The sequence below is a fragment of the Carcharodon carcharias genome, chromosome 10 (assembly GCF_017639515.1).
Source record: "Carcharodon carcharias isolate sCarCar2 chromosome 10, sCarCar2.pri, whole genome shotgun sequence".
In the NCBI taxonomy this organism is placed as follows: domain Eukaryota; kingdom Metazoa; phylum Chordata; class Chondrichthyes; order Lamniformes; family Lamnidae; genus Carcharodon; species Carcharodon carcharias.
In genome coordinates, this window is record NC_054476.1 from 43,932,835 (window position 1) to 43,948,913 (window position 16,079).

General features: G+C 45.4%; 1 protein-coding gene across 1 annotated transcript in view; it reads right to left on the reverse strand.

Annotated features, from left to right (window-relative positions):
* LOC121283523 (protein inscuteable homolog) overlaps positions 1-10,044 on the reverse strand; it is a 281,439-nt gene extending 271,395 nt beyond the window's left edge. Inside the window, exon 1 of the mRNA XM_041198199.1 lies at positions 9,700-10,044. Coding sequence (XP_041054133.1) covers positions 9,700-10,044 — 345 coding nt within the window. The remainder of the gene's footprint in view (positions 1-9,699) is intronic.
* Between the last annotated feature and the right edge of the window lie 6,035 nt (positions 10,045-16,079).

A 16,079-nucleotide genomic window follows, 5' to 3' on the forward strand; every position in this document is an offset into this window, starting at 1 on the left:
CAGGGAGTTATAAGGTCTGTACAGGAGGGTTACTGCTGTTGCTGCTGCTGCACACTGACTCAGCGACATTTAGCAGCAGCAACGTGTGGCCTGGGACCCTGGACCTGGCCTTCCCTCTGCCACCTCTTAACCTCCCCAAGCTTCGGATTCACAGCCACACCGTGAGCTCTGGGCATTCCAGTCATATCTTACCATTTGGCCCGAACTCAAACTCCAGGAACTCGTGGCCAAGCTTGCCCTTGTGCCCCACATAATACTGCAGATAGAATTTACTCAACATGGTCCCCGTGCTGGCCGGCTCTGCGTTACACGTCATGCAGCTCCAACGGGTTGCGAGAGAACTTCCTCCAGTTCCGATTGTTGCCATCAATGAGCCCAATCCCTCTGCATGTGTTACTCCTGGAAACAAGTAGCTTCAACATTGGAGGCAGTGAGGATTAAAATCAACACCAGTCTTACAGATTGAAAATCCAGTCAGACAATTAATGGAGTGGATTTCACTGAGATCAGCGGAAAGCACAATCAAGTGGGGTGTATTACGGATGGCCAATCAGCAAAGGAGAGTTTACTATCCAGTGGAGAATATTAAAGACTTTAAATAGGAAGTGCTGGTGCGGTGCTCCAGTGCACTCCAGCAGCACATCCCTGCGATTATGCCATAGTTATACCTTTTGTGCTGGAAAATTACACTGTTCACCAGCAAAGTGAGTAACATATAATTTTCCTAGGTAGTTAACATAAATACTTTTGGTTCAACCCTGGTAAAACTTGATGTTTAAACTGTATAAGTTTATGAATTTACCCACCTACCCAGGAAAATTCCATGCAACACAGACCACTCTACAGATGCCCAGCAGATGGTAACAGAACACTGTCTGACAACGATTGATAAGTGGCTTCAAGGGCAATTTTCATCACATCTTTTGATGGCATCTCAGTCTCAACTGGCACCTCAGTTTCACCCATGCCCACTGGGAAGCACCTACAAGAAGCACAACTGGCTTCACCAAGGAAGACATCTGAGTCCTCTTCCAAGTCATACAAGGAGCCTCACATTCCTGGGCCTGTTTTTCTTCCAGCATGTTGTGCTGCTTGCAATGAAACATATTTGGTATTGAGTACCACAGTCAGGACTAATCAATGGGCATGGGCAAATGTAGCATGTTATCCATATTCTATAATTCCTTCCTGTGCATTCTGGGCAACACCACACTCTTGACCCTCTTAAAGCAGCACTCATGATGAAACTTTGACTTTACATCCTGAGTAAGGCACCTATAGCCCTCCTATACCTACCAACTGCCTTGCATAACCCCAAAACACCTTCATCCACTTAAACATCCTCACAGTCCCTAACCTCACACTTCACCTTTCCTAGCAGAATTGCCACAGAGGCGCATCCGCCCTCACGCCTTCTCCTCCCTCCCAGAAACATGATAGGGTCCCCCTTGTCCTCACTTATCACCCCACCAGCCTCCGCATTCAAAGGATCGTCCTCCGCCATTTCCGCCAACTCCAGCATGATGCCACCACCAAACACACCTTCCCTTCACCCCCCCATCGGCATTCCGTAGGGATCGCTCCCTCCGGGACACCCTGGTCCACTCCTCCATCACCCCCTACTCCTCAACCCCCTCCTATGGCACCACCCCATGCCCACGCAAAAGATGCAATACCTGCCCCTTCACTTTCTCTCTTCTCACCGTCCAAGGACCCAAACACTCCTTTCAAGTGAAGCAGCATTTCACTTGCATTTCCCCCAACTTGGTCTACTGCATTCGTTGCTCCCAATGTGGTCTCCTCTACATTGGAGAGACCAAATGTAAACTGGGCGACCGCTTTGCAGAAGACCTGCGGTCTGTCCACAAGAATGACCCAAACCTCCCTGTCGCTTGCCATTTTAACACTCCACCCTGCTCTCTTGCCCACATGTCTGTCTTTGACTTGCTGCATTGTTCCAGTGAAGCCCAACGCAAACTGGAGGAACAACACCTCATCTTCTGACTAGGCACTTTACAGCCATCCGGACTGAATATTGAATTCAACAACTTTAGGTCGTGAGCTCCCTCCCCCATCCCCACCCCCTTTCTGTTTCCCCCTTCCTTTTCTCCTTTTTTTTCCAATAAATTATATAGATTTTCCTTTTCCCACCTATTTCCATTATAAAAAGAAAAATTTATTTATTTATTTATTTATTTATTTATTTATTTACATCTTTTATGCTCTCCCCACCCCCACTAGAGCTATACCTTGAGTGCCCTACCATCCATTCTTAATTAGCACATTCGTTTAGATAATATCACCAACTTTAACTTTAACACCTATGTGTTCTTTTGTATTATTGTTGTTGACATCTTTTGATGATCTGCTTCTATCACTGCTTGTTTGTCCCTACAACCACACCCCCACTCCACCTCTCTCTCTCTCTCTCCGCCCCCCGCACACGCACCTTAAACCAGCTTATATTTCAACTCTTTCTTGGACTCGAACTCAAGTTCTGTCGAAGGGTCATGAGGACTCGAAACGTCAGCTCTTTTCTTCTCCGCCGATGCTGCCAGACCTGCTGAGTTTTTCCAGGTAATTCTGTTTTTGTTTTTATCATAGACAATGGTACTGGAATCTGGTCATTGTAACTATGATTGGACCCCCTCATGGACAGAAATGGATCATTCAAACCTTTATCAACCTCAGCCAGATGCTATTACTGTATTGCCTCAAAACAGCAAGAGAATTGTTTAACAATGTGAGAGCTGATCATATTCGCCTGGGATATATTTTCCATGGAATGACTTGTTTCAACCAGCATGAGCTGATCATATTTGTCTGAACTATGCATGAAATAAACTAAAAGCTGTTAACTACCTGACATTGGACCAGCATGAACAACAGGAAATATTTTTGATACATTGAGTTGAATCATTATAAAAAGAAGAGCATATCAGAGTGTGGGGACTGCAGTCAGAAGAAGAGTCAGGGCTGGTCATCTTGACTCAGGGTCTACAATCAACACTGGACAGACCAGCCATGTTGGGATTGTAAGTGTTTCAGCCAAATCGTGCAGATATTAGTCTGAGGGTTTCATAAGGTTTGGGGACAAAGGCGTAGTGTTTTTGTGTGTGGTTTGTCAGATTTAAACAAGTCATAGGGCTAAAGGGGGACAGTGGTCAACTCGCAGAAGAGAATTGAAGGTGTTAATTTCAGCTAGCCACACGAGGATTTAAACTGGGGTATTTGTGTCAGTTTTGGGGAACTTTTGTAAAAGGCCGAATTATTTTTTATGAGCTTGGGGTCTGTCAGTTAAACCTGAGGGCGTTGTGCACTAGGGATGGGTTGTTTGTTTTTTGGGGGGGATTTTCTGTGGAATTATAACTAATCACAGAGGTATCTGTACTGGGGATATTAGTGGGTACAATGAAACAACTAAGTTTTGGCTGAGCCAAACCCTGTGTCTGTGTATTTTTGTTCTTCATAAATCCTAAAGTCCAAGAACTGTTTGTAAGGGGTGGTGGGGGGAGGGGGGGTGAAACGGGGACCTCTTACATGCAAGTGGGTCTAAAACCAGGGGACATAATCTCAGGATAAGGGATAGGCCATTTAAAACTGAGATGAGGGGGAGTTTCTTCACTCAGAGGGTGGTGAATCTTTGAAATTTTCTACCCCAGAGGGTTGTGGAAATTCAATCATTGAGCATGTTCTAAAAAGAAATTGAAAGATTTCTGAAGACTAATGACAGCAAGGATTATGGAGATAGTTCAGGAAAGTGGTGTTGAGGTAGATGATCAGCCATGATTTAATTGAATGGGAGAGCAGGCTTGATGGGCTGAATGGCCTACTCCTGTTCCTATGTTCCAATGACTCTTTACTCTAAATTTATGACCATCCTGCCTTGTTAGGTAACTCAGTGGCATCACACAAACTAGTACATTAATTAATTAATTAATTTCCACACGATACAAAACAATACTCTTCTAGGTGAAATACATTCTTTACACCTGATATACATAAAACTGTGCAGTGTACTATGGTGCACTGTACAGTTTGCAGCCAAGCATACATAATGAAGCTTGGCTGAAAGCCCAGACATCTATTAGAATAACAGAACACTTGCTCACAGAGGAAACATTGTTTGATTGACATTTCGTTCTCTCTAGCTTCAATTTCGCAATGTTTATCCACACAAGTAAGTGATCTCAAGTGTTTGTGGTTGGTGGTTTTTGAAACAGCAAAGAGCCTGGATGATTGAAACTTTTATTAGCTTACCTGCAGACTTTTTTCATAGCAGAAAGTAAACAATCGATTACATTTTCCAGAGCCTTTTTTTGACACTCAACTTTATACTGTGGTGTTCGTTGGTTGTAGAAAGTGTACAGTGGGTCAATGGACATGGAAGTGCCAGTGCTTGGCATAGGAGTCATTTCAACCTACCTTTTAAAATGTCCCCTCATGCATACCAGGGTTCACGACTCCTTTAAGGGGCCATGAATCACGGCTCTTTAAAAACATGGCCCAACTCCATGAAAATTGCATAAGAGTAGGTGATACCTATCTCTGCAATGAAGCTGGCCAGGTCAGGGTGCCAACGTGGGCTATTGACAAGAAGCAGCCTGCATCCTTTAAAGGCATTCCCAAAAATTCCACAGCCCGGGAATGTGTTGGGAATCTAGAATTCGGGCCCCACCTGCCATTTGTAACCTGACTCAGAGAAAATCCAAGCCTGTTTGTTTTTTAGAGGGCAGCTGGAAGTGGGATGTGCATGTGGTGAGTCACCAGACATGACTGGCCTTTAACCAAGGCAGAGGGAAAGGGTCACACACGTGCCAGTTTCCCAGAGACCAAGGTTGTACATGGGTTATTCTGTAGAATACTTAGATAAGGACTTCAATGAGACAGAAAAGTAGGTGGACATGCATAATTAAGTATTGGCTGGCCATTGCTGTCAATGTCAAAGACCATAAGGAATCAGTCACCAACTGGCACTGGACTTTGTGCAAACATTGGATCCCATTCCTTCCAGCTGGAAAATGATGGCCAACTCTATGAGAACAGTTACAGACCAATCCATGATGCCATGTTTCATGGCCAATGTCTCAGCTTCCATTGCAGCACAAGCAGAAGCCACCCAATGTCTTAGGGCTGTCGTGGGAGCTCATATTGAGGCCATGCAAGTCCAGCTTGCTGCTATGAAGGCTCAGGCTGTTACCATCTTGGCTGCAGATGCTAGTGTGCAAAGACTTGCAGACTTGCAGGCCTTACATCAGTCCAGCAATCAATCCTCCAACAGACAACTAGGGTTGCTGAGGCCCAGGGGAGTGTTAGTTGCTCAGGGAAGCACAAGCCTGTTCTCTCTCATCTGAGAGCATTTGTCACCCTCTGCCAGTGCTCTTGCTGTTGCTTATCAACTAACAGCCACCCAGCCCAGATTGCTGCCCCCCATGCCAAGGTGGTGCAGTCTAAAGTCCGATCTTCTAGGGCCAGAGTTGCTCAAGAAGAGTCATACAGGCTCAAAATGTTAACTCTGTTTCTCTCCATAGATGCTGCCAGACCTACTGAGTTTTTCCAGCATTTTCTGTTTCAGATTTCCAGCATGTGCAGTATTTTGCTTTTATTTTGCTCAAGAGCATCCTGAAGGCCATCTGCAAACTCCCCCACTGAAAGTCAGCAACATTCCACCAACCATACCGCAGCCACTTGTATAGCACTGCATTGCAGCAGTAGGCCAGCAAAGGCACCTGCAAGACAGCCACAATGAGAATGCACAAGGACGCTTAGTTGACTTTTGTATAGAATATTGAATGAGTTGTTTGATAAAATTAGTTTGGAATTGTTGTTATCTAGTGGTTTTTAATCCAGCATTATGGCCAAGTGGTTGCAGTACGTCTCTGTGCCTGCACCATGGAGAAGCTTTCTATTCTGGCAAAACCATGTACACAGTCTGCCTGTTCTCTCTGGTCAGAGAGAATGCATAAAGAGACAGAGTCAGTCACCTCTCTTATACGTGAACTTGGAGCTGTAATAGATGTTACCTGTTCCAGCCCAGGGGGGGAAATTTAATTTTGAGTTAACTAAGACCAAGATGAATTCATAGAAAGTAACACAGGGAAAGAGCCTGCATAAACAAAAATGTTCTATTCTTCAGCCAGTCAGACATGGATTGAAACAAATATGATTTAGAATAAATGTCTCCTTTGAGGAGATTGATTAGGTTTGGATGCATGCAGCCAATAATGTGCATTGGTCATCATCAATGAAACAACTATATTACAAAACAAAAGGAACCTGAGCACAGCTCCCCTTTCTGAGAGGGCACAGATATAAAATAATTGGCAAAAGAAGCAAAAGCAACATGAGGAAAACCTTTATCAAGCAGCGAGTAGTTAAGGTCTGGAACGCACTGCCAGAGATAGAGAAGCTGGGGAGAGTGAGAGAGAGATTCTGAGGCGAGAGAGAGAGAGGGATGAATGAGAAAGTGAGAGATGAGAGCAAGAGACTGGAGGGAGTGAGACTGGGGAGAGGGAGAGAGAGAGAGGGAGACTGGGGAGACAGAGAGGGAGAGACTCTGGAAGACTGGGGAGAGAGAGACTGTGGAGAGACAGAGGGAGAGAATTGGGGGGGAAGAGAGAGAGAGATTGGAGGAGAGGGAGACTGGGGGAGAGAGAGACTGTGGTGGACGCAGGTTCAATTGAGGCATTCTGAAGGGAACTAGACTGTTATTTGAAAAATAAGCATGTGCTGGGTTACTCAAGGAGGAAGCAGGGGAATGACACTAGGTGAATTGTTCATTTGGAGAGCCGGTGCAGAGACAAAGGGCTGAATGACCTCCTTCTGTGCTGTAACATTTCTGTGATTCTGTGAAATAACTGAATGGTTTGAACAGAAACTGTCACATTGTTAACTTACCAGTCTTATCTTCAAATTCAGGCACACTTTCCCTGGTGCTATTTAGCGCTTATTCTACACAGACAGTGTCATAGTTATGATTTCCAAAAATGCAATATTGTGTCATGTTTTTCTGCTAGTGTTTTACATCAACCTATGATTGTAATGTTGTCTTCCTAGCTGTATTGGTTTAATGTTTGCGAGTAATGGATACGTTAACACAAAAGTAAAATATTGTGGACGCTGGAAGTCTGAAATAACAAGAGGAAATGCTGGAAATACTCAGCAGCTCTGGCAGCATCTGTGGACAGAGGGAGACAGAGTTAACATTCCAGGTCAATGCACTGTCATTAGGATATGTTAACTAGGCTCTCCCGAACCTGTGATTAGGTGCAACCCAGTGGAGGTGCTGAAATACAAATGCTGGGAACTTTGGTTAACAAACCTGGGAGATTTTCTGAGGTTGGGAAGAGATTTCTTATTTCCTTGCCAGCACTGGGTGCCCATTTCACTGTAGGTACATTTAGATGCTGGGGGGGGGGGGGGGGGGGGGGGGGGGGTGGAGTGGTGGATGTGGGGGAGGGGCAGTGGTGGGGGAGGTCATATATCTCCACTCCACAATTACTAAACATTTCCCATAGATTTTCTTTAATAGCCAGAATTATTGCACAGAAGGAAACAAAATGTTACTTTTGAACAAGAAAGTTATAGAAGTGTACTCTCCTAAAAAAATTAAAGCTTCAAACCTGAGAAATACAGTTACTCCTCCAGGAGATTGGAAAGAGGCTAATGTGATGCCCACATTAAAAAGGGTAATCTTATAAACACAAGCAGCATAGTTAAACAACAATAAAGACCCATTTGTCTCAACTTCCACTATGAGTAAAGTAAGGAGAATAATTATCAGGTGTGAACTTGAGACCTATCTGTAGAATGATAGCTTTGCAAACTGTAGTCGACGTGTATGCAGGAGGAGATGATTCTGCCTGACCGACTTCCTCAACTGACAACCTAAGTGAGCTCTGGAAAGCTCTATGGTGTGGTCTGCCTAGATTTCCAAAACGATTTTGATAAAGCTATGTGCCAAAACCTATTAGTGAAATTCAAAGCTATGGGAAGTCAGGCTAAAATTTGGAAATGGATAAAACCTGACTGAAGGTTAAAACAATGACTACTCGTTACAGTAGCTATGTTAGTGTGGGGGAATGGGGAATATGAATGGGTGCCCTAGGGTACAGTATTTATTTCCTATGTACATAATTGAGAGATTCTGAAACTCAATGCAAAGTGGTCAAATTCCAAATTTGGAATAGAATGGAATCAGAGAAAGGAGGCTAAGAAGTTACAGGATGACTTAGACAAAATACCTAATTAGACAGAACAACAGTTGATGAAATTTAAAGAAGCAAATGTTAAGTAGGTTAAAAGAGAACACAGATTCAAACCAGTAAAAGGAAAAGGTAAGGGGAAATTTTTCCTCTAAGATACAGCAATCTACGTGGAGAATAAATGGAGATAGAAAGCATGGACAAGAGACAACAGAAACAAATGAAAAGGAAGAAATACAGTAACATGACTACGCAATTAAAGCACACAGATGTGATATTTCAACTGATATTAAATTAGTCTCTCAGCTGGGCCTCAGGTGGCGCCGTAACACCAGCAACCACCACCTTCCCCCAGGGTGTTGCCGTTCAATAGAGTTGCAGTCTGTGATTCGCTGGCGGTTCTCAGTGGGCAGGACTTCCCCCCTCAGGGTCCATCATCGCAAGGAAGGCCAGTTGCTGTCCAGTTAAGTATCTGATTGATACTTAATTCAATGGACCTTCCTAAAAAGAGATGACATGGGGCTCTCACTATGCAAGGCCTCTATTAAGCCACCACCCTCAGTTTAAGATTACAATGATGATGGTTGGGATGACCGCTGGACAAGGGTGGTAATATTTAAGTTAATAAGTTTCCTTTTGTTTTACAGTTTAGTTATTTATTAGTTATGACTTTCTAGAAAAGGAGGCACCTTTTGTTTGATGGGAAGACCACAATAACTCCTTATTAGCTTAACGAAAAAGATCTCATGCAAATTGCAGCTACAGTAATCCAAGTTGCAACTTTGAGCACAGCAGGTATGTTGCCCTTTAAGAATCATAAAGTTGTGGGGAGAGGGACAAATTGAAACAAAACCAGGTGGGGCTAGCCTCATCTTCTTTTGGGCAGCCATTACTGATTGGTCGATGCAGACATCCGTCAAGGCATTCTGGTACTAGGTGATCAGTGACTAGCAAGCTTGGCTTCTGGTGAGGGAGGTGGACAAATGGACAGTGAAAGTATAAAAAGAAACCCTGAGATTTATTTTTTAAAAATCACAAGGTTAAAACAAGGCTTATTTTTACTTACAAATCACATTTCTCACAAGAGTTGGCATGTCAGTACTTACAGTGGGCAGATGATCACTACATCAAGATGAGCAATCCTATTAAAGTGAGGCACTCCATTTAACAACCAGGCTGAAAACTTCCCAATTCCCTCACAAATACACAACTTTGAACGAGAAACAATTTCTCTGCTTAGGTTCTGCTATAGTTATTAAAATCAGGCTGCATACTGTCTGTGTTGCAGGTCTCCCATTAAGTCGAATAATTGTGCCTTTACCACCATTAACATTACCTCCCAGTAATCTAGAAATACTCTTAAATGTAACTGAACAATGAAATATCTAAAAAAAAAGTTTCTGCAGTTATACAGTTTTTAATTAATCATACCTCAATTATATTGTTTAGTTCTTGTGTAATAATTAATAACTAAATCGGATCTGATCAACATTACCTGTTGTATCTCTGCTGAAGCGTTCCTAGTGTAACTGTTGTATTCATTTATCAAAGACCTGACGTGACAGTCCACCCTCACTGCAGCGCTGTGAATCCGTTGCCACCTATTTTTTTCAAGCTTGTAGAAAATGTTGGACAGTTCTGTAGTGATTGTCCATGCTCTCTTCAACAGTGCCTGCAAGCTGTCTTGTAAATTTTGCTGAGATGTTATGACAAGCTCATTGAGTCCATCGCCATCCACACTGATGGGCTTTGATTGAAGTATGCACATACACTCACATTCCGCCATCAATCTCAAGTCCTCCATCCAACGCTGCACAGAGTCCATTTGCATCAGATGCATGCTAGAAAAGGGATATCATGAAGTTATAAAACAGAACAGAATTAATGCTGGCACTGTAGAGTCTTTATGTCTTCCAAATGCACTACCCAACAACCCCACCCCCTGACTCCCCACCGCCCTTATACTGATGGTGCTGGCGGACTTGTGGTTACACAGGTTAAGCCAATCCTCCAATATTTTCTGAACTGCCTACTGTTTATCTGTGAGATTATTGTCCCGAATGCCTTTATTGATTTTCAATACTTATGCCATTAGTATACCATAATTCTGCCATAAAGATTAAAGAAACCTGTATTTCGGCACATTTAGGTGTAATAATGCTGTTATTACAGTAAACACGGTGTTCCTTGATTATTTTAACACTGCAAACTTTTGAGAAAGGCACATATCCAGGGACAAGTGTAGGATGCTTTGGAATGACATACACATTTCAGAGTGAACGCTGGCAAACGTGGATAGGAAGAGGATCCTAATCCCAGGAAGCCAAGCTCATCTGTGATGCAACCAAGGTCACACCTTCGCTCACCACTGCAAGAGGCATCAGAGGGCATCCTTACTGACTAATCAACTACAGTTGCAGAGCCTTAACAATGCTCTTTTTTTGCTGTGCAGCCTTCTAAACACACTAAAGCAGGAATAAAAACAAAAAAATGCTGGAAAAACTCAGCAGGTTTGGCAGCATCTGTGGAGAGAGAAACAGAGTTAACGGGCTGAATCACCCAGGTTTTCACAAAATGCAGTAGCGGGCATGAAAAACAACGTGATTTTCACACCGTATCACCCCCTTCCCTCCTCATAAATGATGCAGTCACAGGTAACACGCCGTGTTGGTGGCGGGCAGCTTCCGATTTGCCCGCCACGCCATTGCCTCACCGCTTCCTCACTCTGGGCACCATATTTAAACTGCAACCGCACACACACTTCTCAATATTTGCAGCTCCAGTGAAGACATGGACCCAAAAGCCAAGAAGAGTACAGCCCCCCCAAATCAGTGACACATCCCTGGGGCACCTTTTGGGCGTTGTTGAGGCCTGCTGCAATGTCCTCTACCCCAACTATTGCCACAGGAGGCCCATCAGTCTCGCCACTCCGGCTTGGGAGGTGGCAAAGGTGGTCAGTGCCAAGAGGTCGGCCATCCAGTGCATTAAAAGAATGAATAATCGCATTTGTGCAGCCATGGTAAGTCAACCATCTCATCACTCTCAACTTACACATTCGCCAGCCCATCACACATTTACTGGCATCTTGCTCACTGCCAGCTCAAGGAGTTAGCCAGGGGCCTTCGGGCACCCATAGGGAGGAGCTCAACAATCCTGGGCTATTCAGCCAGGTGGCCCCGGGAACGTCCGGCCGATCCAAATCCCCTCTTAATATGACCCCATCATCTCCAGCTCCATAGGCCGAGCAGGTGCACTTGACCCACAGCAGGATACCCAAAGCAGGCCAGGCCTTTCCAGGTCTCAGCCCTCCAGATGATGCCCATCAAGGTATCAAGTTTATCACAGGCAGGGTGTAGCAGTCAGCAGGCTGCCCACACTTCCACTGTGGATATCGGGGGAGCACCAAGGTGTAGTGGCAGGGTTAGGAAGGTTAAGAATTTGTAGTTTCACAGTGTGGTCACAGGTGTTAATCACTTGCACATAATGTTCACTATTGTAAATAAACTCCTAAGAATGTCTCCCTGCCTTTAGCTCCTTGTTCTGATGAGCAGCTTTTGTGTCACTCAGATGTGAAACCTTGTGAAACAAGATAAAGGCAGGTGTCTCAGTCCAGGGCCTCTTCCCTGTGCAGTGTGTAACCTTCAGACCAAAGTGATGGTCCAGCTTCACACTAACTGGACACATCAGTGATGCCTGCACCTCGATGGTGCTTATCATTGCTGCCAGAAGTTCGTGGGCAGACTCAGCAGAGTTCCGCCATTTTCTGTGTGCTCTCAGCACCTATGAGGTGGGGCTGGCCCCCATCTCTTCAATATCTGGTGACTGTGTGGTCCTGAAGAGTACAGGTGCTGAAGGCTGCCAAAGGATCAGGTGCACTTAAAGTTTCACAGCTGCATCTTCATGACATGACCCTGCTTACAGAGCGCAAGTGAGCTGCCCTCTGCCAGGCAGGAGTCAAACATTCACAGAGGCAATTTGGAGATCTATGAAGCGTCTTTACTGCATGTCGTCATCACCCTCCAGGAATTTTATGAGTATACAGGCCTCTGTTGCATCCCCATGAAATGAGATTGAGCACTGAGGGTAAGTGCGCTGCCATCAGCCACACAGGAGTCAAAGGTTCGCAGATGCAATGTGAGGATGTCAGGACTCTCCTTACTGTATATCATCATCATTTTCCATGAATCTTGCGGCTATGAGGGCATCCTGAGCACGCTTGCCTCATCTGCCAGTGGGATGGCCTCATCGCCGGCATCCTCGCCTTCCAGGACCTCATCACCTCATCCCCTTCGACATCCTCCTTATCAGAAGAGATGTACAGCTCTTCCATCTCCTCCTCAACCAGGTTCTCCCCCCATTGCAGCACCACATTCTGTAGTGTGCAGCAAGCTATGATGATGCGTGACACATAATGCAGTGCTCCACTGGACCTGTGAGGCACTGGAACCTCATTTTCAAAATTCCTATCCTTTGCTCCATCAAAGTCCGAGTTGCACCATCTCTCTGCTGCAGTCTGAGGCCGCCGCACGGGTGTCTTCAGCCACATCCTCTGTGGGTAGCCCTTGTCCCCGAGAAACCTGCAGCCTCTGTGGACCCTGGAAGATATCAGGGACCTGAGACCTTCTAAGGTGGGACTCTTGGACGCTCCCTTTGATTCATGTGCAGACCTGTTGGATGCGTTTGTGGTGGTCGCACACTAGCTGAACATTCAGCGAGTGGAAGCCCTTGCGGTTGATGTTGTTGACTGCTTGTTGAGGTCTAGACGCCACGAGTGCAGTTGATGGCACCCTGCAACTGTGTAAAACCAGAGATCACCACAAACCCCAGTGCTCTTGCTTCCTGGCTTGTCTGATCCTGGGCGAAATGCACAAAGTTCTATGCCTTTACAAAGATACACTTGTGTGTGGAAGCTTGCAAGATTCCACACAGGTCCCCTGTGAAGCCCTGGAAGGAGACACCGGTGTAAAAATTGAGTGCCTAGTCACTTTCATGGCCACAGGCAGTGGATGCCCTCCATGTCCCTGTGGCACCAAATCCTGCAACAGGTGGCAGATGTGACTGAATAGTGCCCTAAACATGCGCAGTCTTTGATGACATTAGTTCTCAGCCATCTGAAGGAATGACAAGCGCCATCTCTTGACCCTGGGTCTAGCAAGGCACCTATGAGCTATGGCTCGCTGTGGATATTCAGCTGTGTGTGCTGGAGACCCTGCCGCACCTTCAGCTTGAGGGTAGTGCTCCTCCCATTGGCGAGCCAGGCGCCTCTGTTGCACTTTTTTCCTTCTTCTCTGTTCCCTGTAAGCCATGAGGCATACTGCTAGATCACCAGGCTCCATGATCCGGATGTTCTCCTTCTGCAGAATCAAAGAGAGAGATACTTGGGTTAGCAAATGTGTCCTATGGGCCTCTCTTGGTTAAATCTCTGGCTCCAGCTGCGGCTCAAGGCCCCTTCACACATGCTGGAGAGTGCTGGCTACCACTTGGATGGCCAGCGTGTAGTGCGCTTCATGGCTGTCCAAAACCCCACCCATCTCCGCCCCACTCAACTTGATGATTGGCAGCAGCTTCAGCCACTGGATTCCATGCTGGGCTCTCAGCTCAGGCGTAGGCATTCTCTTAACCCGCACTGCAAAGCTGTGCTTTTAGCTTGAACCATCAGGGATACTGATCCAAATCTTAATAAAGACAGTGCAAGGGGCTGTGAGCACCTCCACCAGCGACTGTGCCATGGCCGCCTTTTGCGAGGGGATTCTACAACTTGCTCAGTCGTCCAATTGTTCTGCTGCCTCCTAAAAGGCATATTAATTTGCAGTCTGCGCCCAAGGGGTGAAAAATTCTGGAGCATTTGGTGACACTTTCACGCTTTTGTGTTGCTTGAGTGCGCAGAAATACTTCAGAAGCCCAACTCCAAGCATGTCAAAGGAGCTGCTGCTGAACAGTCTCAGCTGTGGAAGAATGCTCACTTTTGACAAGCTTTTCTAAGTGCATGGCTGCTTCCCTCACCCTCCACCTAACCTTCCCCCATCCCCACCCATTTGTTTGTGTACTTCCATCAGCCTGTGCGGCATTGGCACTCCCCCAACCTCACCTGCACTGGAGCCCTTGCCCCAGCACTGCACTGAAAGCCAGCCAGGAAGAGCGACTTGCCTGTGCTCCCCACAAAATGTGCAGCACCTCTTCCTTGATGTCCTAAGGGCGATCCTCACAAGCACTGTGCAAGGTTGTGTGCCCTCACCTCCGAGTTCCCCTCAAATTTCAGCTCGCCAGGCGCACGCCTTTTAATGGTGGTCGTAAATCACGCCGTTCTGAAGTCACATTGACCTGGGAGGTAAAATTGATGTGTGGGGATGATTCCGGCCTGCGGGCACAATGATGAGACGCAAATGCATTAAAATTAAGTTCCCGACATTGGACGATGGGAAACGCAGCCTGCCGTTGACGGGCGGAGCAGATGATCATAAACTGGATTCACGACGGCTTAAAACGGATTCTTGGCCTTCTCACATTATTGTCTATTCACGTCGCCAAACATGCCCATGGCCAACAGAAGTAGGAAAGTCTGGCCTACATTTTGAGTCTATATGTCATATGAGCTCAAAACATTAACTCTGTTTCTCTTTCCACAGATGCTGCCAGACCTGCTGAAGTTTTCCAGCATTTTCTGCTTTTATTTCATATTTCCAGCATTCACAGTATTTTGCTTTTAACTTAGACACCAAAGCAGGCCTCTTTCACCCTGCAGAACCTTACCTGGAATTCTCTCCTATATGAAGAGATCCAAACCTATTACATAATCCATTTCCTGGTTTATCATAATAGTTATAAGTAACAAGTCAAAATGCAACGGCTCAGTATATTTCAAAGCAAACATTTCCTTTATCACAATCTACGTGAGTAGAAGGCTACATGTCTGAGGATGAGGCTCAGCTAAGCTGTCTGTGGCAATTCTGCTAGGAAAGGTGAAGTGTGAGGTTAGGGACTGTGAGGATGTTTAAGTGGATGAAGGTGTTTTGGGGTTATGCAAGGCAGTTGGTAGGTATAGGAGGGCTATAGGTGCCTTACTCAGGATGTAAAGTCAAAGTTTCATCATGAGTGCTGCTTTAAGAGGGTCAAGAGTGTGGTGTTGCCCAGAATGCACAGGAAGGAATTATGGAATATGGATAACATGCTACATTTGCCCATGCCCATTGATTAGTCCTGACTGTGGTACTCAATACCAAATATGTTTCATTGCAAGCAGCACAACATGCTGGAAGAAAAACAGGCCCAGGAATGTGAGGCTCCTTGTACGACTTGGAAGAGGACTCAGATGTCTTCCTTGGTGAAGCCAGTTGTGCTTCTTGTAGGTGCTTCCCAGTGGGCATGGGTGAAACTGAGGTGCCAGTTGAGACTGAGATGCCATCAAGAGATGTGATGAAAATTGCCCTTGCAGCCACTTATCAACCGTTGTCAGACAGTGTTCTGTTACCACCTGCTGGGCATCTGTAGAGTGGTCTGTGTTGCATGGAATTTTCCTGGGTAGGTGGGTAAATTCATAAACTTATACAGTTTAAACATCAAGTTTTACCAGGGTTGAACCAAAAGTATTTATGTTAACTACCTAGGAAAATTATATGTTACTCACTTTGCTGGTGAACAGTGTAATTTTCCAGCACAAAAAGTATAACTATGGAATAATCGCAGGGATGTGCTGCTGGAGTGCACTGGAGCACCGCACCAGCACTTCCTATTTAAAGTCTTTAATATTCTCCACTGGATAGTAAACTCTCCTTTGCTGATTGGCCATCCGTAATACGCCCCACTTGATTGTGCTTTCCGCTGATCTCAGTGAAATCCACTCCATTAATTGTCTGACTGGATTTTCAATCTGTAAGA